General features: G+C 40.8%; 1 protein-coding gene across 1 annotated transcript in view; it reads right to left on the bottom strand.

Annotated features, from left to right (window-relative positions):
• LOC128642066 (uncharacterized) overlaps positions 1-22,679 on the bottom strand; it is a 169,553-nt gene extending 146,874 nt beyond the window's left edge. The window contains exon 1 of the mRNA XM_053694723.1: positions 22,595-22,679. Coding sequence (XP_053550698.1) covers positions 22,595-22,640 — 46 coding nt within the window. The 5' untranslated portion in view covers positions 22,641-22,679. The remainder of the gene's footprint in view (positions 1-22,594) is intronic.
• Between the last annotated feature and the right edge of the window lie 1,122 nt (positions 22,680-23,801).

The raw sequence follows: 23,801 nt of genomic DNA, 5'->3' as shown, positions 1-23,801 counted from the left end.
ATATAGTCAAAGTAACACTCAGGAAATATTATTTTCCTGGATTCGTCAATGATGACGCAGTTCAAAAATAAACCCTTTTTTTATATTATTAAAAATTATTTCATATATAATTTTGAAACTTACATGTCCTTATCAATCTTCGAATCGATTTATAGTACTTCGGTTCTCTTCTCTTCAAATCACTATATTTTCTAAGACACTGTCGTCTTGTTCTTTTAATTTTTGAAATACGATGCATTCTTCTCAGCATCTCGTATATAATTTTGTCTCTGCATTCCTGTCTCACTCCCCTCACACCACCAATCCGTTTAGGGAAATATTTATCCATGGCATAAACTAATATCACCAATTCTCCAGCACCAAAAGGTTCAGGACGCGACATGTTAGACGATGACGTGATTAATCGTTATGTCAATCATTAGCGCATTGATATAGATATGTATCCCCGAAAAATAGAGAAAAATATAATGTATCTGTAGATTAATGTATTTTATGAAGGTTTGTAAATATCGATGTTGATAGTTATTACAAATGATATTTGTTTTCTATACATTTTCTTTGTTTCAGATGTGTTGATATGTATTAACATTTATACTTTGGTTTACAATAGTTATTGTTTCTAAACATTTTATTTGTTTCAGATGTGTTTTTTTATGTATTAAAATTTAATTTGGTTTACAATTTTTATTTTGTTTATAAACATTTAATTTTTTTAAGATGTGTTTATATGTATTAAAATGTTGTTTGGTTTACAATTGTTATTTTGTTTCTAAACATTTTCTTTGTTTCATATGTGTTTATATGTATTAGAATTTATTTTGGTTTACAATTGTTATTTGGTTTCTAAACATTTCCTTTTTTTTCAGATGTGTTTATATGTATAACAAGTTAATTTGGTTTACAATTGTTAATATATAATGTTTAAAGATTATAATTTTGTAATAAAATAATTTATTTTGCCATTATTTTCTATATGCCACTATTCTTTTAACAAATCTTGAATGCAAAAATATATTATAAAGGTTAAGAAAATAAGTGCTAAGAGTAAGCCCTTAAGGTATTTATTTGAATATGTGAAAACCTAGTAGCTGTTAAAAATAGAGGTTAGAATAAAACAAATAAAATTAGCAAGTCTTTTTTAACTCAAAAATCCAATCTGATAACATAAAGCACTGTTGAATATACTGTCGCTTGTTACAGCTACAATTCAATGACACAATACAATGAATTAGCATCAGCTATGGAGGGATTACATTACAATAATCACATATGTAAAAGAGTGAGAGCAGCTGTAGACACTAGTGTGATGTCACAAAGACAATGTATTACCTATAATATATTGTCTGTAATAACTTTGATCATAAACTTTATTTATTTGAAACCTTTGATAATTGAAGAGCAACAACTGTTATGTATTTAACTGTTTATCATGAGTGATTTTTAATAACCTTAACTCTTAAAAAAAAATGGAGACAAGTTAATAAAGAAAGTTTTTTATTGATCAACTGAAACTTTAATCCTCAAACACAAAATATTGTTCTGAAACCATGTCCCTTGTTGCATTTCCACGCCTATTAGCTTGTTCTACACATATTTCTTCTGGTAAATCATCAGCATCTATTGGATCTTCATCTTCTAATGGACAGCCTCTTTTAATTGCAATATTGTGCAGTATGCAGCAAACCAATATAATTTTGGCAACTTTCTCTGGTGCATACTGCATAGCACCACCAGAACGATCAAGACATCGAAACCGCATTTTCAAAAGACCGAAAGTCCTCTCAATATGCTTACCTAGAAGCCATCCGTCAGGCATATTTCCGTCCTCGAACTTCCGGTATAACCCAGTCTGCCTTAAAATGTAAGAATCATGACAGGAGCCAGGAAAGTTAGAACGGACACTGATAATCCTCATGTGGGGGTCACAGACCATCTGGACATTCAAGGAATGGAAATGCTTTCTATTCCTATAGATCTCCTCACGAGCTTGAAGTGGTCTTACAGCAACATGGGTACAGTCTATGGCACCTAGGACATTGGGCATCCCAGCCATCCTATAGAAATTTGACTTGATAGATTGCCATTCTTCAGGGGTAGATGGCAAACAAACATATCGATGAAAAATAACCATCATAGCCCCTATTACTTTGGATAAGTGGCGTGAAAAAGCAGATTGACTCATTCCAATAATGACGCTAGAAACTGCCTGAAAGGAGCCTGTTGCAAAAAAATGCAATGCCGCTAATAGTTTCAGAAGTCCCGGAATAGCTTGTGAACGAGCAGTCATCGGCTCCAAATGATCTTCAATCTCTCGATACAGGTGTAATATCGATTCACGATCAAGCCGGAATCTTTGTATGATCTCTCGGTCAGAAAGGCCGTGCAAACCAACCCGTGGAAGGAATACACGGGGGACACGAACTCTCCTTCTTCTAACCAATCGATTAGCTACATTTCCAGTATTCTGTCTTCTAGCCCGGATTTGCATCAAACGGAGAATAAACAAAAACAGAATTCTCTCCATAGCTGCTGAAATGAACAATGTAAGTACAATGCTGATATTACTGCCTTTTATATATGTCTAGACTGGCGTCTAGAGTGACTTTCCTATTGTTTTGTACCTTGCCCGCCACCTAAAAGGTGGTGAGGCAAAAATAACGAGGTGGGAGCGGAAATTGACGCGAGCGGACAAATAGATTTTTTAGTACATTCGTTTTTGGCGAGTTGGTGGTCAAATGTGTCTAATTACAGTAAAAAATGGAGAGGTAGCGAGGTATGGCGGATAAGTACGCTCGCAATTTTAAAGATGCGAGTTTTTACATAATTGACGGCTTTGTACATATCAGTTTGCGAGTTTGGACGCGAGATTTGTTGCGGGTAGCACGCTGACTGCTTAGTACATGGAGCCCACAAACTTTAATAAGAATTGATTAAAAATTGGGCTCACTTAAAAACCCTAGAGGACTAGTAGATGTGATAGGTAAGATCGTCTGGATAATACCAGGCGAATTTAAATATGACTTAAATTATCAGATAAGTCTTTATGAATTCATTCGGGGTAATGATATAATATTAGTTGTGGTTAAGCAAAACTGTATTGGTACACACGGTGTGACCTCAATATGGTCTGTATTCGGTACCTATTAGTATTAAGTGTAATACTTTATCTAGTTATGCTTAAACCATCTAGATTAGTAGGTAGAGTATCATAAGAGCCATGTTAGTAATCGCTACTTGATAATTAAAATATCCACTGGCTATTTTACATGTTGTAGTAAAATTAAAATTAATGCTGTAAAATCTACTGCGTGATGTATATGTGTGTAACAGTGAGCGTGCCAATTGCACTAGTAGTATCACCGAATGATACTATTCTACAGTTTGGATATAGGTAATCTAGCTGTTGTAAATTGGATAGTGCGATTTCAAGCCAAAGATAACACTTAGAGATGGTAAGAGATATTATGTATCAAGGTATCTTATACACTGCCTCCAAATATACTGAGATCTAATATTGTATAAATATATTGTAACCGCTCAGTAATATCTTTAGAAACCAATAATCGTTGTTGGTAAATGAGGTTGCTGTATCATTTTAGTGACACCAATAATACAAGATATTTATTGCTGTATATTAATACTAGGATAGCTTAATAGCGTGTATTTATTTCCCAATTTATCTCCCACACCATACGTATATAATTTAACATTTGAGGGAGTGAGTGCTATTACTGTGTACACTTTCTTAGCAACTTTCTCTGGTTGTGAATCTTCTACATACTGTATCTAGACATACAATGATGTATCATGGGTGTAAGACTAATACGTTTACTGTAATGCCTATTAAACAGATAGAGGGTTTAAAATGTAAATTGAGATTCTCTAGATTTCGTAAATGGTTTAAATTAATGTATTGATTTAGCAGTATTTGAGATATATATTTTGATGTTAAAGGGATATGAAAGCCATCATTTTGCATTCATGATTTAGACAGAGCTTACAATTGAAAAAAAAGTTTTCCATTTACTTATGTTATCACATTTACTTTGTTCTCACTGTATTCTTTGTTAGAGAAATCTAGATGGGAAGCATACACATTTATATAAATGTATAACATAGTTATAAAACTGATACCAATTACTCCATTCACGTGCATGCTACTACATCTTCCTCCCTACTTTTCAACAAAGGATACCAAGAGAAAGAAATACATTTGAAAATAAAACTAAATTGTAAAGTTTTTTTTAAAATGTTTTACACACTGGGGCCGATTTATCATCAGTCTGTCCATGATTTGCTCAGTGGTTCATGTCCCGACAGACATCGATGAATGCCGACGACGTATATCATTACACAAGCAGTTGTGGTGAACTGCTTGTGCAATGCCACCACCTGCAGATTGGCCGCTAGCAGGGAGTGTCAATCAGCCCGATCGTATAAGATCCGATTGATCCGAGATGATTGATGTCTGCAGCCTCAGAGCAGGTGGACCAGTTAAGGAACAGCGGTCTTAAGACCACTGCTTCATAACGGCTACTTCCGTAGCCTGAAAGTTCGCGCAGAAACAGGGGCATCAGGGGCCCTTCGGCCATTGATAATTCGACCCCACTATATGAATCATGAAATATTTTTTATTAAGGGTTTTTAAGACCATTTAAGCCTTTAGCATCATGCTATATATGTCAGATTATTTAAAGTGATGATAAACTCAATCGTATAATAAACGCTAGGATTTACCCTCACTAAAAACAAACATTCGTTTCTGTCATCGCTTCCTAAAAAACTGCGTTAAACTCACCTTATCTGTAAGGCAAGTATATTGCTACCTCAGCGCCTACGGCCGCCCATGGCACAGCACTTTCTTCATTGAGGTAACATTTCCAACTCTAAAGAAATATCCGTGTGTGTTAACATCGCTATTGGTCTAGAGGTGGAAACATCACCTTGCTAGAGAAGAGTGCTGTGCCGTGGGGGTGGCCGAAGGCGCTGAAGTAGAGATATACTTGCCTTACAGATAGGGTGAGTTTAACACAGTTTTTTAGGAAACAATGGCAGAAAATAATGTTTATTTTTAGTGATGGTAAATCCTATCATTTGTTATACACTTGGGTTTACCATCACTTTAAAGAGAGAAAAAACAACTTGTAATTACTAAACTATTCTGGTGCTGTGCAATACATTTACATCTTGTTTGGCACAATTATTTTCCAATGCCTAAACTCCTCCCACCACACAACTAGCCAATCATTTTGTTAGCAAAGCATCCATCATTTTAACCTATGCTGGTGCCAGTTAGGGACATACTGGCCTAGATTTGGAGTTTGGCGGTAGATGGGCTGTTAACGCTCCGCGGGCTTTTTTCTGGCCGCACCATAAATTTAACTCTGGTATCGAGAGTTCAAACAAATGCTGCGTTAGGCTCCAAAAAAGGAGCGTAGAGCATTTTTACCGCAAATGCAACTCTCGATACCAGAGTTGCTTACGGACGCGGCCAGCCTCAAAAACGTGCTCGTGCACCATTCCCCCATAGGAAACAATGGGGCTGTTTGAGCTGAAAAAAAACCTAACACCTGCAAAAAAGCAGCGTTCAGCTCCTAACGCAGCCCCATTGTTTCCTATGGGGAAACACTTCCTACGTCTGCACCTAACACTCTAACATGAACCCCGAGTCTAAACACCCCTAACCTTACACTTATTAACCCCTAATCTGCCGCCCCCGCTATCGCTGACCCCTGCATATTATTATTAACCCCTAATCTGCCGCTCCGTACACCGCCGCAACCTACGTTATCCCTATGTACCCCTAATCTGCTGCCCCTAACACCGCCGACCCCTAGATTATATTTATTAACCCCTAATCTGCCCCCCACAACGTCGCCAACACCTGCCTACACTTATTAACCCCTAATCTGCCGAGCGGACCTGAGCGCTACTATAATAAAGTTATTAACCCCTAATCCGCCTCACTAACCCTATCATAAATAGTATTAACCCCTAATCTGCCCTCCCTAACATCGCCGACACCTAACTTCAATTATTAACCCCTAATCTGACGACCGGAGCTCACCGCTACTATAATAAATGGATTAACCCCTAAAGCTAAGTCTAACCCTAACACTAACACCCCCCTAAGTTAAATATAATTTAAATCTAACGAAATAAATTAACTCTTATTAAATAAATTATTCCTATTTAAAGCTAAATACTTACCTGTAAAATACATCCTAATATAGCTACAATATACAATTATATTGTAGCTATTTTAGGATTAATATTTATTTTACAGGCAACTTGGTAATTATTTTAACCAGGTACAATAGCTATTTAATAGTTACATAGTTAAAATAATAACAAATTTATCTGTAAAATAAATCCTAACCTAAGATATAATTAAACCTAACACTACCCTATCAATAAATTAATTAAATAAACTACCTACAATTACCTACAATTAACCTAACACTACACTATCAATAAATTAATTAAACACAATTCCTACAAATAAATACAATTAAATAAACTAGCTAAAGTACAAAAAATAAAAAAGAACTAAGTTACAAAAAATAAAAAAATATTTACAAACATAAGAAAAATATTACAACAATTTTAAACTAATTACACCTACTCTAAGCCCCCTAATAAAATAACAAAGCCCCCCAAAATAAAAAATTCCCTACCCTATTCTAAATTAAAAAAGTTAAAAGCTCTTTTACCTTACCAGCCCTGAACAGGGCCCTTTGCGGGGCATGCCCAAAGAATTTCAGCTCTTTTGCCTGTAAAAAAAAACATACAATACCCCCCCCCCAACATTACAACCCACCACCCACATACCCCTAATCTAACCCAAACCCCCCTTAAATAAACCTAACACTAAGCCCCTGAAGATCTTCCTACCTTGTCTTCACCATCCAGGTTCACCGATCCGTCCTGAAGAGCTCCTCCGATGTCCTGATCCAAGCCCAAGCGGGGGGCTGAAGAGGTCCATGATCCGGTCAAAGTCTTCATCCAAGCGGGGCAGAAGAGGATCTTCCATCCGATTGAAGTCTTCATCCAGGCGGCATCTTCTATGGTCTTCCATCCGGAGCGAAGCGGCAGGATCCTGAAGACCTCCAGCGCGGAACATCCATCCGGCCCGACGACTGAACGACGAATGACTGTTCCTTTAAGGGACGTCATCCAAGATGGCGTCCCTCGAATTCCGATTGGCTGATAGGATTCTATCAGCCAATCGGAATTAAGGTAGGAATTTTCTGATTGGCTGATGGAATCAACCAATCAGAATCAAGTTCAATCCGATTGGCTGATCCAATTAGCCTATCAGATTGAGCTCGCATTCTATTGGCTGATCGGAACAGCCAATAGAATGCGAGCTCAATCTGATTGGCTGATTGGATCAGCCAATCGGATTGAACTTGATTCTGATTGGCTGATTCCATCAGCCAATCAGAAAATTCCTACCTTAATTCCGATTGGCTGATAGAATCCTATCAGCCAATCGGAATTCGAGGGACGCCATCTTGGATGACGTCCCTTAAAGGAACAGTCATTCGTCGTTCAGTCGTCGGGCCGGATGGATGTTCCGCGCTGGAGGTCTTCAGGATCCTGCCGCTTTGATCCGGATGGAAGACCATAGAAGATGCCGCCTGGATGAAGACTTCAATCGGATGGAAGATCCTCTTCTGCCCCGCTTGGATGAAGACTTTGACCGGATCATGGACCTCTTCAGCCTCCCGCTTGGGCTTGGATCAGGACATCGGAGGAGCTCTTCAGGACGGATCGGTGAACCTGGAGGGTGAAGACAAGGTAGGAAGATCTTCAGGGGCTTAGTGTTAGGTTTATTTAAGGGGGGTTTGGGTTAGATTAGGGGTATGTGGGTGGTGGGTTGTAATGTTGGGGGGGGGGGTATTGTATGTTTTTTTTTACAGGCAAAAGAGCTGAAATTCTTTGGGCATGCCCCGCAAAGGGCCCTGTTCAGGGCTGGTAAGGTAAAAGAGCTTTTAACTTTTTTAATTTAGAATAGGGTAGGGATTTTTTTATTTTGGGGGGCTTTGTTATTTTATTAGGGGGCTTAGAGTAGGTGTAATTAGTTTAAAATTGTTGTAATATTTTTCTTATGTTTGTAAATATTTTTTTATTTTTTGTAACTTAGTTCTTTTTTATTTTTTGTACTTTAGCTAGTTTATTTAATTGTATTTATTTGTAGGAATTGTGTTTAATTAATTTATTGATAGTGTAGTGTTAGGTTAATTGTAGGTAATTGTAGGTAGTTTATTTAATTAATTTATTGATAGGGTAGTGTTAGGTTTAATTATATCTTAGGTTAGGATTTATTTTACAGGTAAATTTGTTATTATTTTAACTAGGTAACTATTAAATAGCTATTGTACCTGGTTAAAATAATTACCAAGTTGCCTGTAAAATAAATATTAATCCTAAAATAGCTACAATATAATTATAATTTATATTGTAGCTATATTAGGATGTATTTTACAGGTAAGTATTTAGCTTTAAATAGGAATAATTTATTTAATAAGAGTTAATTTATTTCGTTAGATTTAAATTATATTTAACTTAGGGGGGTGTTAGTGTTAGGGTTAGACTTAGCTTTAGGGGTTAATCCATTTATTATAGTAGCGGTGAGCTCCGGTCGTCAGATTAGGGGTTAATAATTGAAGTTAGGTGTCGGCGATGTTAGGGAGGGCAGATTAGGGGTTAATACTATTTATGATAGGGTTAGTGAGGCGGATTAGGGGTTAATAACTTTATTATAGTAGCGCTCAGGTCCGCTCGGCAGATTAGGGGTTAATAAGTGTAGGCAGGTGTCGGCGACGTTGAGGGGGGCAGATTAGGGGTTAATAAATATAATATAGGGGTCGGCGGTGTTAGGGGCAGCAGATTAGGGGTACATAAGGATAACGTAGGTGGCGGCGCTTTGCGGTCGGAAGATTAGGGGTTAATTATTGTAAGTAGCTGGCGGCGACGTTGTGGGGGGCAGGTCAGGGGTTAATAAATGTAATACAGGGGTCGGCGGGGTTAGGGGCAGCAGATTAGGGGTACATAAGTATAACGTAGGTGGCGGTCGGCAGATTAGGGGTTAAAAAATTTTAATTGAGTGGCGGCGATGTGGGGGGAGCTCGGTTTAGGGGTACATAGGTAGTTTATGGGTGTTAGTGTACTTTAGAGCACAGTAGTTAAGAGCTTTATAAACCGGCGTTAGCCCAGAAAGCTCTTAACTCCTGCTATTTTCAGGCGGCTGGAGTTTTGTCGTTAGATGTCCAACGCTCACTTCAGAAACGACTCTAAATACCGGCGTTAGAAAGATCCCATTGAAAAGATAGGATACGCAATTGACGTAAGGGGATCTGCGGTATGGAAAAGTCGCGGCTGAAAAGTGAGCGTTAGACCCTTTAATCACTGACTCCAAATACCGGCGGTAGCCTAAAACCAGCGTTAGGAGCCTCTAACGCTGGTTTTCACGGCTACCGCCGAACTCTAAATCTAGGCCACTGTAGGCCACTGTATGTACATATATCATAGTTATGCAGCTTGTGCAATATGCTGAGAGCATTTCAATTTCTCAGAATTTAAACAACAAAAACACAGTTTTAAATTACAGGGAAAGGAATAAAAATAGATAACATATCATGTTAGGTTTTGGGGGTTTGTTGTGTCTTTTTTGTTACCATAATTAAATAAATTTATATTGCAATCATAAGGTGTGTTTTCATGGTTCTTTAAGATTTTGTTTTTTGCTGTATAAACACTAAGTACAGAGTAGTAAATAAGGACTCCCTGGAGGAAAGAATTTGACGGAGGGGAATGTGACCCCTATTCTGGCGAATGGAGCCGTCTAATGTTGGGGGCGGAGCCAAGTAACGGTTACTTGGTGCTTGGGCGGGAATATTCCAGTCCTCTGTAGCTTATACAAACGCAAGGGAAAATTTTGTACCTTGCGTTTGGATAGGCCTTAGAGAATGGAATTATTATTGGAAGAGGTGAGCAGGATGGCGGCAGCACGCGGGACAGCATGGCTCCGGGATTATTTGGCGGCGGCCAATCTCCCGGGAGCCACTTCTGAAGGGACCAGTGACGGCAGGTCTCGGAGGCGGTCTAGGCCTCCGGTTCGCTTGTCACCAGAAATCGGGACCAGCGGTGTCGGTGCCCCCCGGCGGGGGGGAGGGTCCAAAGCTGTGGCGGTTGAACAGAGGAGCAGTCGTGAAAGGCCGGTACGGAGGTCGTTGGAAGGAGTGCAATCTGAGGAGGCGGCTAACCGGACCGGTTCTACGGCAGGTAGGATAATTGAAGGGAGTGGGCTGGGCCTTGATCATATGGGTGAAATGTCGTTGTCAGGGCAGACTTTAGGAACATCAGGAGTATTTGATTTGGTTAGTGATCCTTTAACCATTCGCACTTGTCAGGAGATGTCTGCGGCAAAGGACTTAAATCCTGTTGCCTCACATGAAACGCGGGAGCTGGTTGAAGGGGATAGTGAAGGCACAATATTAGTTTTGGAGAGGGATAAAGTGGGGGCTGCAAAAAAGGCTGTTTTTAAAGGTTTGGATGTTAATGAAGGGGTTATAGGGAGTATTAAGGAGAGTCAGTCTGTACAGGGAGTTCCTAGGAGGGGGTTAAAAAGTGTGAGGAAGTCAGTAAAAGGTAATAGATCAGGTAAGGTTCAAATTGAAGCGGGCTGTGGGGTGGGGAGAGGTAGTGTGGGGCAATTAAACAGTGAAGGAAAAAGTTATAATGTAAAAGGGGTTTGCATGAGGGGAAAGGGTAAAAGCAATTTGAGGGGTGGAAAGCAATCTGGTAAAGGTAAGGAAAAAAAGGAAAAAAGGGGAATTGATGTATTGTGTTTATCTCCTGCAGGTTTAGTTCAGGAAGGAAGGGCCCAGGTGGGCGGTGGGACAGATATTTCTGTTGTTCCGTCAGGGCATGACATGGAGGGAGATGCATTGTGTTTTGATTATACATACAGTGATCTGGATATGGAAGATCCCGGGGAAGGCACCTCAGCGGGACCGGTGGTACAACGGCAGGTAGGGGACCTTGCCACTTTGGAACAGTTAATAAATCACCAGGTTTGATGGGGAAACAAGGTGTGGGAGACTCAGTGGCTATGTCTGGGGTAGCGAGTGTTAGGAGTGATAGGGAGGGATGTCATAATAGGCCTTTCACTGTCTCCTCTCCACAGATACGGCCTCACGGTAGGGATACCCGTGAGCGCCACAGTCCTAGGAGGTCTGGTGAAGTACGGCGTCGTGGTAGATCCCGGTCGCCTAAAGAGAGAGTGCGGCATCGTCAGGAAAGGCGTTCTCCTACATGGGGAAGGTTGGAAAGAACTGCAGAAAGGAATGGGAGGAGGAGAAGATCTAGGTCATCTTCGCACAGACGGAGGGCGCAGAGGACTCGGGAACATGTAATTAGGCCTCAACCAGCGGTGATTGGAGCAGAACAGGCGAGGGAATCTGGAGCAGCTCAGCCAGCTACGGCGCCCAGGCCCACAGGTGAGGGTGCTACAAGAATTGTGAGTGTGCATGGTAGTGAGCATGTTGGAGGAAATGCGCAGCAGGCTTTGGTGAGCGGTTTAAAGGAGTTATTGGCAAAATTTGAGAAGCAACCGGAAGCTCAGGGAGGGAATGTTGCGTTAGCATGGAGTGGGGGTTCGGGAAGTGGGGCTCCTGTACCAGGAGTGGTTGCAGAGACGGGAAGTGTGGCTCTTGCTGCAGTAGGGGTGTCGGGTTCGGGTGACAGCGGTCAAGTAATTGAAGGGACCAAAGGGCAGAAAAAAGACATGACTTCTTCTGGGGACATCGTGAAAGTTCCAGAGAGCGCGATGAGAAGACCATGCTTATGCTCAATCGGTCCGCTGGGGATTCATTTGACGCAAGATATAAAAGAAAAAATATGGAAACGGGAATTTTTGGAGCTGTTTTCATTATTACCGCTTGAACAGATGATGGAGATCAAGGAGGACACAAAGGATAAGGAGAAGAAAGAAGAGGATGAACGCAAGAAACGTTACCGTAAGCTACCCAAAACACTTTCAAATTGGTCGAGAGCATTTTGTATTTTAGCGGCTGTAATTGGTGAGAAATTTTCAGATCAGTGTTCAGCTCTTTTTTGCTATTATGACGAGATATCAGGGGCTTACCGCACTTACGGGGGATTGGCGTGGTGGCGGTATGATGAACAATTTCGTCAGCGCCTGGCTGTAAGACCGGAGATGCGTTGGGATGACCGAGATATGGGGATATGGTTAGAGTTGATGACTCCGATGCGTGGGTCCTTTCGTGGTTTCGGGGGAGGAAATGCTGGGGGTAACAGCCCATCCGGGGGAGTCTCTGGAGGAGGTGCGGCAGTGGCCATTAGGAAAGGATTGTGCTTTCAGTACAATGAAGGAGTATGTAAGTTCGGTACCGGATGCAAATACAAGCATGCATGTTCCGGTTGTGAGGGAACCCACCCTTGGACCAAATGTTTCAAGAAAGGTGGCAGTGGAAAGGCAGGAGAGGTTGCTTTTAAGGGCCAAGACCCCGGTGAAGGTAAGAAGGATGGTTCCTTGGCTAGAGCGTTACGCTAAGGTAAGGGGGAAAGAGAGGGATGCGGAGTTGTTATTAACGGGGTTCAGTTCTGGTTTTTGGATTCCTTTTGAGGAAGGGGAGGCTTGTCAAATTTCGGGGAATTTAAAGTCTGCTAAAGAATTTCCGGAGGTTGTTCGAGGTAAATTGGTCAAGGAAGTTGCATTGGGTAGAATGGCAGGGCCTTTCAGTCACCCGCCATTTAAGAATTTGAGGGTTTCTCCACTGGGGGTGGTCCCCAAAAAAGTGGCTGGTCAGTTTCGTCTGATCCACCATCTGTCTTTCCCGAAAGGTTCGTCGGTAAATGACGGTATAGATCCTGATGTGTCTGCGGTTAGGTATGCATCATTTGATCAGGCTGTTAGATTGGTGTCGGCAGCGGGTGTTGGTGCTTTGTTGGGGAAGGTGGACGTGGAAGCAGCCTTTCGGCTTTTACCTGTACATCCGGTTTGTCATCACTTATTGGGCTGTTATTTTGATGGGGCCTTTTACGTGGACTTGTGTCTGCCAATGGGTTGTTCCATATCATGTGCGTATTTTGAAAAGTTTAGCACTTTTGTGGAATGGGTCGTCAGGCAAGTATCAGGTTTGAAGTCAGTGGTGCATTACCTTGACGACTTCCTTTTTGTAGGCAAGGCAGGGGTTGAAGATTGTGCGCAACTGATGGAACACTTCTTTAATGTGGCATCTGATTTTGGCATTCCTATAGCTCATGAAAAGACTGAAGGCCCTCAGACAGTTTTGAGTTTTTTGGGCATTGAAATTGATTCTGTAAGTATGGAATGCCGTTTGCCTTTGGACAAGGTGTTTGACTTAAAAAATTGCATTCAGAGCTGTTTAAAAAAGAAAAAACTCATGCTTAAAGAAGTTCAATCCCTAGTAGGCAAGCTAAATTTTGCCTGCAGGATTATTCCGGTTGGGAGAGTTTTCTGTAGGAAGTTGTCTTTAGCGACAGTTGGTGTGAAGAACCCATCCCATTGGATCCGGTTGGGTAAGGAGCTAAAAGAGGATTTAAAAATCTGGATGGTTTTTCTGGAGAAATGTAATGGCTGCGAGATAATGCAAGGTTTGGCAGTCTCGAATTATGATCTTCATTTGTATACTGATGCAGCTGGCTCCGTGGGGTATGGCGCCTTTTTTCAAGGGCATTGGTCTGCAGGTTTATGGCCGGTGGAGTGGAAACAAGCTGGCCTCAATAAGAATTTGGTCTTTCTTGAATTGTTCCCGCTGGTGGTTGCAGTAAAAGTGTGGAAAGATCTGCTTAGGAACAAAAAGGTGGTTTTCCACACAGATAACTTGGGAGTTGTATTCGCAATTAATAGACTTACATCTAGCTCGTTGCCTGTGGTGCGACTTTTGAGGTTGTTTGTGTTGGACTGTATGCAAATGAATGTTTTATTTCGTGCTGTTCATGTTCCAGGTTACCAGAATGTCATTGCTGATGCTCTTTCTCGCTTTCAGTGGGAAAGGTTCTGGGAAGTGGCTCCAGATGCGGAGAAGGAGGGTGTAGGATGTCCGCCAGAGCTGTGGGATCTGAAATCCTGGATCTAATCCGTTTTGCCAGGGGAGCACTAGCTCAAGGTACCTGGGTGGCATATGTATCTGTGTGGAGGCATTGGTTTCAATATGTGTCTGGAAGAAGATTGAGGTCTGCCAATGAGGGGTGGGATAGTGATTTCTTAGCATGGGTGGGTGAATGGGGAAGTTCGGGTTGGTCTAAGTCAAAAGTTCAAAAGTCTATTGCAGCTATGAGTTTCCTTTTTAAGTTGTTGGGAATGCAGGATTTGACAAAGATGTTTGTCATTCGGTTGGCTGTAAGAGGTTTATGTAAAGGTCAGGTGTGTAATGATAGGAGACGACCGGTGGTATTTGATACCTTAAGACAGATATTAGGTTCTTTAAGAGTTGAATGTTCGTCTAAGTTTGAATTTCTTTTATTTCGGGCTGCTTTTGTGTTGGCCTTTTTTGGTGCTTTTCGTATATCCGAATTAGTTGGAGCTAATAGGCATGATTTAGGAGGTTTGTGGGCACGAGATGTATCTATCAAGGATAAGGTGCTGTGGGTGTGGTTGAGGAAATCGAAGACGGATCAAAAAGGGTTGGGAAGATGGATCCAGATTAATGAGACTAAAGGGAGTTGTTGTCCGGTGTTGGTATTGGAGGCCTTTTTGGAGGTGCGCCCAGTTGGTTTTTTGCCTTTATTTGTGCATCAAGATGGTTCAAGTCTCTCGCGTTTTCAGTTTTTGGCTGTGTTTAGAAAGGTGTTGACAAGTTTGGGCTATGTGGCTGAGGAGTTGGTACTCATTCTTTTCGAATTGGGGCGGCGACGGAGGCGGCCAATTTAGGTTTGGGTGAGAGTGTGATTAAGAGAATTGGTGGCTGGAAGTCTGGTTGTTTTAAGTCTTATGTCAGGCCTGATATGAGAGTTTAGGTTTTTATTTTGTCTTGACAGGTCCAGTACATTGTTGGATTGTGGGGCATTCTTACATTTATTGGGCCCGGAAGGCAGCGGCAAGTACAGATCAGGGAACACAGCTGAAGATGAATGAGGAGACAGTGAAGTTGAGGTGGTTTGGGACTAGAGGATTGAGGTGGGACCAATTGTTAAAAAAGATTGTTGATTATGCTAGGCTATTTCGGCCTCCAGCGATTCTAATTGTACATGCAGGTGGGAATGATTTAGGTTTTCTATCCCAGAAGGATTTGTTGGACAGAATTAAGAGGGATTTGGTTAGGTTGCGGGAGTTGTTCCCTGATATGGTAATAGTATGGTCTGACATTGAACCCAGGTCAGTCTGGAGAGCAGCATGGGATGTGAAGAAGCTGGAGGCCTCTAGAAAAAAGGTGAATAGATCAATTAGTAGTTTTGTTTGTAGGATTGGGGGGTTTGGCATTCGCCATGTTGAATTCGAAGGGGAGACTGGGCGTTGTTTCTTTTTAAAGGATGGTGTGCATTTAAATGAGGTGGGGCTCCACCTCTTTAACTTTAACATCAAAGAAGCAGTGTTAAAGGCCTTAGCCCGTGTGGGGTAGGCACGCAGTGGCGTGCTGTGGCGGGGTGATTTAGATCTGGAGGTTAAGTAAGCTGGTACCTCCCTAAAGAGGCGGGAGAGTTTTGGGGGGATGTACCTGGTTGTAAACCGGGGGAAGGTACATCTCGGTGCTCTTGCACCTTATGTTTTAAAGTTAGAAGTTTATGATTAATATAATTGTTGAATTTATGAATGTTATTTAAAATTATTTAACCCCTTAATGACCACAGCACTTTTCCATTTTCTGTCCGTTTGGGACCAAGGCTATTTTTACATTTCTGCAGTGTTTGTGTTTAGCTGTAATTTTCCTCTTACTCATTTACTGTACCCACACATATTATATACCGTTTTTCTCGCCACTAAATGGACTTTCTAAAGATACCATTATTTTCATCATATCTTATAATTTACTATAAAAAAAATTATAAAATATGAGGAAAAAATGGAAAAAAACACACTTTTTCTAACTTTGACCCCCAAAATCTGTTACACATCTACAACCACCAAAAAACACCCATGCTAAATAGTTTCTAAATTTTGTCCTGAGTTTAGAAATACCCAATGTTTACATGTGCTTTGCTTTTTTTTTTTTTTTAACAAAATTTTTTTTATTGAGGTTTCAAGAACATACATGGCATAATAAGACTCAAATATTCAAACAGCTTATTACATACAGACCAACAAAGGTAATTGTATATCTATGAACAAATAGGTTACAGTATTAAGAACCATAGTTGAATATCCTGTAAGTGATCTAAAGACAAGCACTGGGAAACAACATGATCAAGTGGGGGAAACAGTCCCATAAGTCAATGTGAGAGATAGATCAGGAAAATGTGGTCTAGCATAAATTTGAATCTATATAATAGGTACCTCTTTTTTTTTTATGATTTGGAAAACAGTATAGTGGTCACAGCTCAGCAATCTTAAATATCAGATGATAAAGAAAAAACCCTTATATGAATTCTTAGTAACCCGAAGGATTACCATGAGGGGCAAAAGATAAATACAGGAGTCCAGAAGGGTTTTAAAATGAGACCAATATGAGCTGGATTAGTAAAAGTGGAGTGGGGTGATGGGATACAGCGGACAAGAGCCGCTTAGAAAAAATTAAGGGAGAGAAGGGAGGGAGGGCGGAGCACTTTAAAATTGAGGAGGCCAAATAATGTTAATAAGGGGGAAGTACATGGCGAGGGGCAAGATGCTAATGCCCATTTTAATTGACAGTAATACACTAGTTGCGAGGAGATATGGCGTTTAAAATTAAATGGTTGTCTTGCATGAGAAAGTTATACTAATTTATCTTTAGAGCTGGGGCACATAGTATAAGAGGCGGATATATATAAATCATGCCCCACAATCTGAAGGAGATGTACCCAGAGCAGGGTTAATAAGCACCAAGGCATAATGATATATCTAGGGGAAAAATGCTAATGTCTATCTTAACTTACTGTAGTACACTAGTTGCGAGTAGGCATGGCGTTTAAAGTTACATGAGAGAGTTATATCAATATATCTTTGGAGCTGGGGCAGATGTTATAAGAAGCGGACATATATATATAAACTGCGTCCCATAATTTTAGAAAAATTTGCACAGCACAGGGTTAATAAGCGCTAATATGCAACAAAATATAAATAACTATAAAAGTGCTCAACTATAACAGCAGTATTAACTATGTGGGCTGTATGAGCTTTGATATTAACTAACGCCTATTTCTAATTCGCAAGTGGGTGAAAGTGGTAGGCCTCTTATATGGTACTGTATATGTATATGAAAGGGGACAAAATCATATTAGCAAAGACCTAAAAGAGTTGCTAAACATACAGTGGGTTTTGTGCAGGCTGAACAAAGTCAAATATAATACCTGTTCTATAGCGTAGTATAAATAGTTAATTGCTAATGGCTGTACTTTATTACTTAATATAGACATGACTATATAAAAAAAAAAAAAAAAAGGTAGCGTGAAATCACTCAGATACGCAACACAGGAATATTCGCAAATATTAACAGAAAGTATAAACATATTAGAAGTGTACATTGAACATGTAATCTCCAAAATATCGCATAGTGGTATATGGTGCTGGAGGTTGTATGCATCTTTAAGAGTATGAAGGAATTAAAATTACAATATGGTGACTGAGAGTGGTCCCCCTCAAGGTTCTAAGACAAAGGATTTTTTAGTGTAAAAGAGAGAGCTCTATCTTAAATTCAGCTGATAGGCGTCATGCAGATATTTCCCTCCAAGAAAATGCTAGAAAGGTGATGCAAAAGCCACAATAAGCAGAGGGACACAAATCGCCCAGAAATAGTTAGACCTAATCAAGACTCTTAGTCTAAATGTAAAAAAAAAGTGTGGCAGTTAGTGGTATGTGATTAGAAGACCTCTGTCTAACTTATCTTAAGTCTCAAGAGAGTGGTGTATTCTAATAGTTTCAGAGTTGGGGAAGTTCTACTAGAAAACAGACCATAGTGGGTTAGCATATAGTGGGACCTCATGTTGCAGGACTAGGGGTATCAGCATTCTTAGATTGGAATCAACATCATAATAAACAAAATAGGAACAATAGTATGTGAACAAAAAACTCAAACTTTCTTTGCCAATTCTAACAGGTTCGCCTCAGCTTTAAAAGTTCAGCCATATAAAAGAACATAATCTAAATACAACAGAGGAATGAGGCGACTCTCCCCTAGCCTAAACCTCATATGGCTAACGTGGGTACCCAATATGGTGACTAGTTAACAGGATTTTATATAGAAAGAGCTACTAACATTACAGCTATTAGGAAGATGGTGGGGGTGAAACTAATAGAGATCATGTTTAGTAGTTTAGAGCTTCATTACTAACATAAAATCTCAGTACTGTTCTGACCGCACAGATTCTATATGAACCTCCAGGGTACCAAAAACAAGGTAATACCAATTTACATTTAGAGTAATATAGATGTCATAGTCCTGAACATGTTAGATCCGGTAGCTTAAATGAGACATATAGAAAATGGCGTTAACTGTGTAGATAAAAACTACTAACAGAGTATGTGATAGACATGGATCAATAACTATGAACTAGATACTGTTCTCAAATAGAGTTGCTCTCAATAAAGTGTCATAACATTATTATCCTAAAAGGACAGTCCGGCTAAGTGGCTTAAGTATCCGGTTTTATAACGGAGCCGTTACCCCACACCAGTTTTGCACATAAACATCATTGGATTGTCTCCTGGTATGCCGGCCTGCAATATAAGGTGCCTCAGGCATAGATAATGTCTTTGCACAAGAAGACCTGCGGATAAGCTCCGGCCTTCGCTCTGACAACCTCCGCTATGCAAGCTGACCTGAGTACTCTTCCCTGAACACAGTGGAGCTAGCTTGTGAGCTGCGGAGACCCGGAAAATCTTGGCTGTGGAGCAGGATGAGGTTGTGGGCCACACAGCGGTATCCAGACTCTCGGGATCCTGCAGACAGACCTCCAGTTCATGAAGAAAAGCCAAGTCCCGGACCCCACCAGGGAGGTCGGCCGCGTCACTATCCACAGGTGGTAAGATCACTCCGGGAGTGTCCGGCAGGTCTGGGAGGGTCTTCTTTATTGGTGCCGACTCCGTTAGATTAGGCTGGTCTGTTAGGCTCCTTTTAAGCTCAGGCTCAAGCTGCTGTGGCATTGGAAGGTGAGCCAGTGGGGGCTTTAACTCTGCCCTTGGTTCCGATAAGGATGTTGACGGTGCTGAGCAGTCCCTGAGCACTTCTCTTAGATCAGCAAATCTGAGGGACATTAGATCGCCAAAGGCTTCTAGCTGAAGGAGTATATCGGCCTTGAGTTCCTCCATGTTTCCCTGCTGAGTATAATTGTGGTTCCACGTGGGCATCAAAATGGCCGGTCTCCAGCAGTTGCTGCAATCGCAGTTTCAGCGATGTGATGATGTCTAGTATGAATTTTCTAAAGTCGGGTGGTCAGGGTTCTTATGTAGCCTCTCCAGGTCATACTCCCCAGTTTAATAGGGAATTTAGCTGCACTGAGCGGTCAGAAATATGTAAATAATCCGGAACAGTCCGGAGCTGTAGTGAGTTGTGACCGCTCAGATGCAGAGCTTGCTCCGCCCCCGTGCTTTGCTTTTTTTGCAAGTTATAGGGCCATAAATACAAGTAGCACTTTGCTATTTCCAAACCACTTTTTTTCAAAATTAGCGCTAGTTACATTGGGACACTGATATCTTTCAGGAATCCCTGAATATCCCTTGACATGCATATATTTTTTTTTAGAAGACATCCCAAAGTATTGATCTAGGCCAATTTTGGTATATTTCATGCCACCATTTCACTACCAAATGCGATCAAATAAAAAAAATTGTTCACTTTTTCACAAATTGTTTCACAAACTTTAGGTTTCTCACTGAAATTATTTACAAACAACTTGTGCAATTATGGTACAAATGGTTGTAAATGCTTCTCTGGGATCCCCTTTGTTCAGAAATTCCAGACATATATGGCTTTGGCATTGCTTTTTGGTATTTAGAAGGCCGCAAAATGCCACTGCGCACCACACATGTATTATGCCCAGCATTGAAGGGGTTAATTAGGAAGCTTGTAGGGAGCTTTTAGGGTTAATTTTAGCTTTAGTATAATGTAGTAGACAACCCAAAGTATTGATCTAGGCCCATTTTGGTATATTGCATGCCACCATTTCACCGCCAAATGCTAACAATTAAAAATAAAGCGTTAAATTTTTCACAATTTTAGGTTTCTCACTGAAATTATTTACAAACAGCTTGTGCAATTGTGGCGTAAATGGTTGTAAAAGCTTCTCTGGGATCCCCTTTGTTCAGAAATAGCAGACATATATGGCTTTGGCTTTGCTTTTTGGTAATTAGAAGGCAGCTAAATGCCCTTGCGCACCACACGTGTATAATGCCCAGCATTGAAGGGGTTAATTAGGGAGCTTGTAAGGAGCTTGCAGGGTTAATTTTAGCTTTAGTGTAGGTATCAACCTCCCACATGACACATCACACCCCCTGATCCCTCCCAAACAGCTCTCTTCCCTCCCCCACCCCACAATTGTCCCCGCCATCTTAAGTACTGGCAGTAAGTCTGCCAGTACTAAAATAAGAGTTTTTTTGGGATTTAAAAAAAAAAAAAAATGATAATTCTGCTCTGTAGGATCCCCCCTTAGCCCCCAACCTCCCTGATCCCCCCCAAACAGCTCTCTAACCCCCCTCTCTGCCTTATTATGCGCCATATTGGGTACTGGCAGCTGTCTGCCAGTACCCAGTTTGAAATCAAATATGTTTTTTATTATATTTTATTATTTAAAAAATTATATTTTCTGTAGTGTAGCTGCCCCCCCTCAACCCCCAACCTCCCACCCTCCCAGATCGTTAAATTACAAGTTATTTTCTAATGTTCCCACCCTCTCTCCCACCGTGTAACACTTAACATTTGTTCCATAGTGTAGGGTTCCCACCCGCCCGCGCACCCGCTCCCGTGCACGCGCGCGCACCCACTCACGTGCACGCGCGCGCACGCGCGCACGCGCACTCGATCTCGCACCCTTCCCCACCGATGGCCGGTCCACCCGCCTCCTTGGGTAAGCTCCCACCCACCAACGAACATGGCCATTGATGGCCGATGCAGAGAGGGCCACAGGGTGGCTCTCTCTTCATCGGTGGGCTAAAAAATGTTATAGCAGGATGCCTCAATATCGAGGCATCACTGCTATAACATGAAAGCAGTTGGAAGTGATCAGGATCGCTTCCACTGCTTTCAAAGACCAACGACGTACGGGGTACGTCCTTGGTCATTAACTGCATTTTTTTGCAGGACGTACCCCATACGTCGTTGGTCGTTAAGGGGTTAAATAAATGCGGGCTGCGGCCTTTACACCCATCCTTGTGTTGTATTGAATTATTTATTTAGATAAGGCATAATGTATAGCCTATATAGGGGTCAGGACTCCCTGGAGGAAAGAATTTGACGGAGGGGAATGTGACCCCTATTCTGGCGAATGGAGCCGTCTAATGTTGGGGGCGGAGCCAAGTAACGGTTACTTGGTGCTTGGGCGGGAATATTCCAGTCCTCTGTAGCTTATACAAACGCAAGGGAAAATTTCCCTCCCTCCCTCCCTGTTTGTTGAATTTGTCGCAGTAGGCTGGGGTTTTGTTGGTATGGCGGGGTGATTTAGATCTGGAGGTTAAGTAAGCTGGTACCTCCCTAAAGAGGCGGGAGAGTTTTGGGGGGATGTACCTGGTTGTAAACCGGGGGAAGGTACATCTCGGTGCTCTTGCACCTTATGTTTTAAAGTTAGAAGTTTATGATTAATATAATTGTTGAATTTATGAATGTTATTTAAAATTATTTAAATAAATGCGGGCTGCGGCCTTTACACCCATCCTTGTGTTGTATTGAATTATTTATTTAGATAAGGCATAATGTATAGCCTATATAGGGGTCATTATACTTTATTAGTATATGCGTATTTAAAAAACCCTTTTTAAGATATTTTACATTAATTACAGACAGATATAATACACAGAGGGCGTGATGGTGAAATCACACAAACTCTTTGGTGGCTTTTTTGTAGCATTATATTGTAACGTATTTGACTCTGCTTCATATCCAGAACCTGCATAGCCAGATAAACAGCTATGAAGCTAACATTTACTGTTATTAAATTTCATAAAGGACCTTCCAGTACTGACTTGGATAATCTCGCCAAAGCTACATCATCGACCCTGAGTATGGGAAGGTCAGTGCATAGATAAAGCATTTAGATAAAGATGACCATATAGTTATATGCCTCTCTCTGCACTGGAGAACATAATATTGTACAGCGTATATACCACAGCTTGTTATCTGAACATACAGCGAGACTTACAGCTATCACACAAGCTCCAAAAAAACAAATAACATTTCATAGCTATTATTGTTCTCTTTCCTCCTTCTTATAATTTCTAATTTTACTCTTATTCTTTTAAATTAATCAGCAAACTTACTTGTTTGATACGACACAACAATCAATAAGAATATTCTCAGCTCCATTTTTCCAAGTCCTTTTTTGTTGTTGTAGAAAATAATTACTTTCACTTTCTTTATTCCAAACGAGAGAACAAAGTAGGGTAGGGGCTAGATTCCATCCCTCTCTGACTGCAGTGATCACATGGTACAGAGAGCTGAGGAAGCAGAAGTCCGGGAGACTCAAATCAATAGGACATTTCTTATTTTCCTTCTGCTGCTGTCTGTGTGTTTGGTCAGGAGTTGTTATCTGGGCTTATGCTGGACATGGAAGAAACACTAATGTGAAAAAGGAGTGAGAAGAACCTGTGTTTTCATGAAGCAAGAAGCTGGGATCCTGATTATAGAGAGATTTGTAGCATTGTCTTTTTTTCCAACTCTGAATAATGGGAACCTCATCTGTGCCTAGGATTTGTGCTAGAAACATCAAGAACTGGTTGTGGGAAAATATTACACATGGAGCCCAACATTTTCTTTTGTTCTTTATTTTCATGGAGAGAAGCTGTTATCTGGGACTGCAGATGAGCAATGGGAAACCACTAAGATAAGAAAAACTGAACTTGTTGTCTTGTTTATGTTTGTGGGGGTATCAGTCATTACATAATTAGTGAAAGTCAGCTACAATTGTTAAGCTGTATATTTGAAGCTTGCATTTAAAATGGACATTAATTCACAAGAACAGGAGTTAATTTGCTTATATTGTCAATATATATCTTAACTACCTTCTTTATGTGCTGGTGTTACTACATTATGACACCAAGGGGATTATGGAAAGGAAGGGGTTAATGGCTGTTCTGTGTATGACTGATGGGGAATAGTTATAGTATTCTGTGTTACTGGTATGAATGGGCATTATTCTCTCTTTCCCTGTGTGTAAATGTCTGTGTGTCTGTCTCCTGATGTATGTGACTTTCTCTAAGTCAGAGAAACAGAATGACAGAGACACACAGTGTACTTTTCTGTGTGTCTCTGTCTTTCTTTGTCCCTGTTTGTGTGTCTCTCTCTCCCTCTGTCACTTTTCTCGCTCTCTCTGTCACTCTTTTCATATTTTCTCTGTCACTTTTTTTCTGTCTCTCATTTACTCTGTCCCTCTCTCTGTCTGTGTCACTCTTTCTCTGTTATTTTCTGTCTGTCACTCACGCTGCCTCTCTCCCTGTCACTCTCTCGCTTGATGTCACTCTTTCTGTC

This window comes from Bombina bombina, chromosome 11, assembly GCF_027579735.1.
Source record: "Bombina bombina isolate aBomBom1 chromosome 11, aBomBom1.pri, whole genome shotgun sequence".
Classification (NCBI taxonomy): Eukaryota; Metazoa; Chordata; class Amphibia; order Anura; family Bombinatoridae; genus Bombina; species Bombina bombina.
This window is presented reverse-complemented; position numbering and strand designations above follow the sequence as displayed.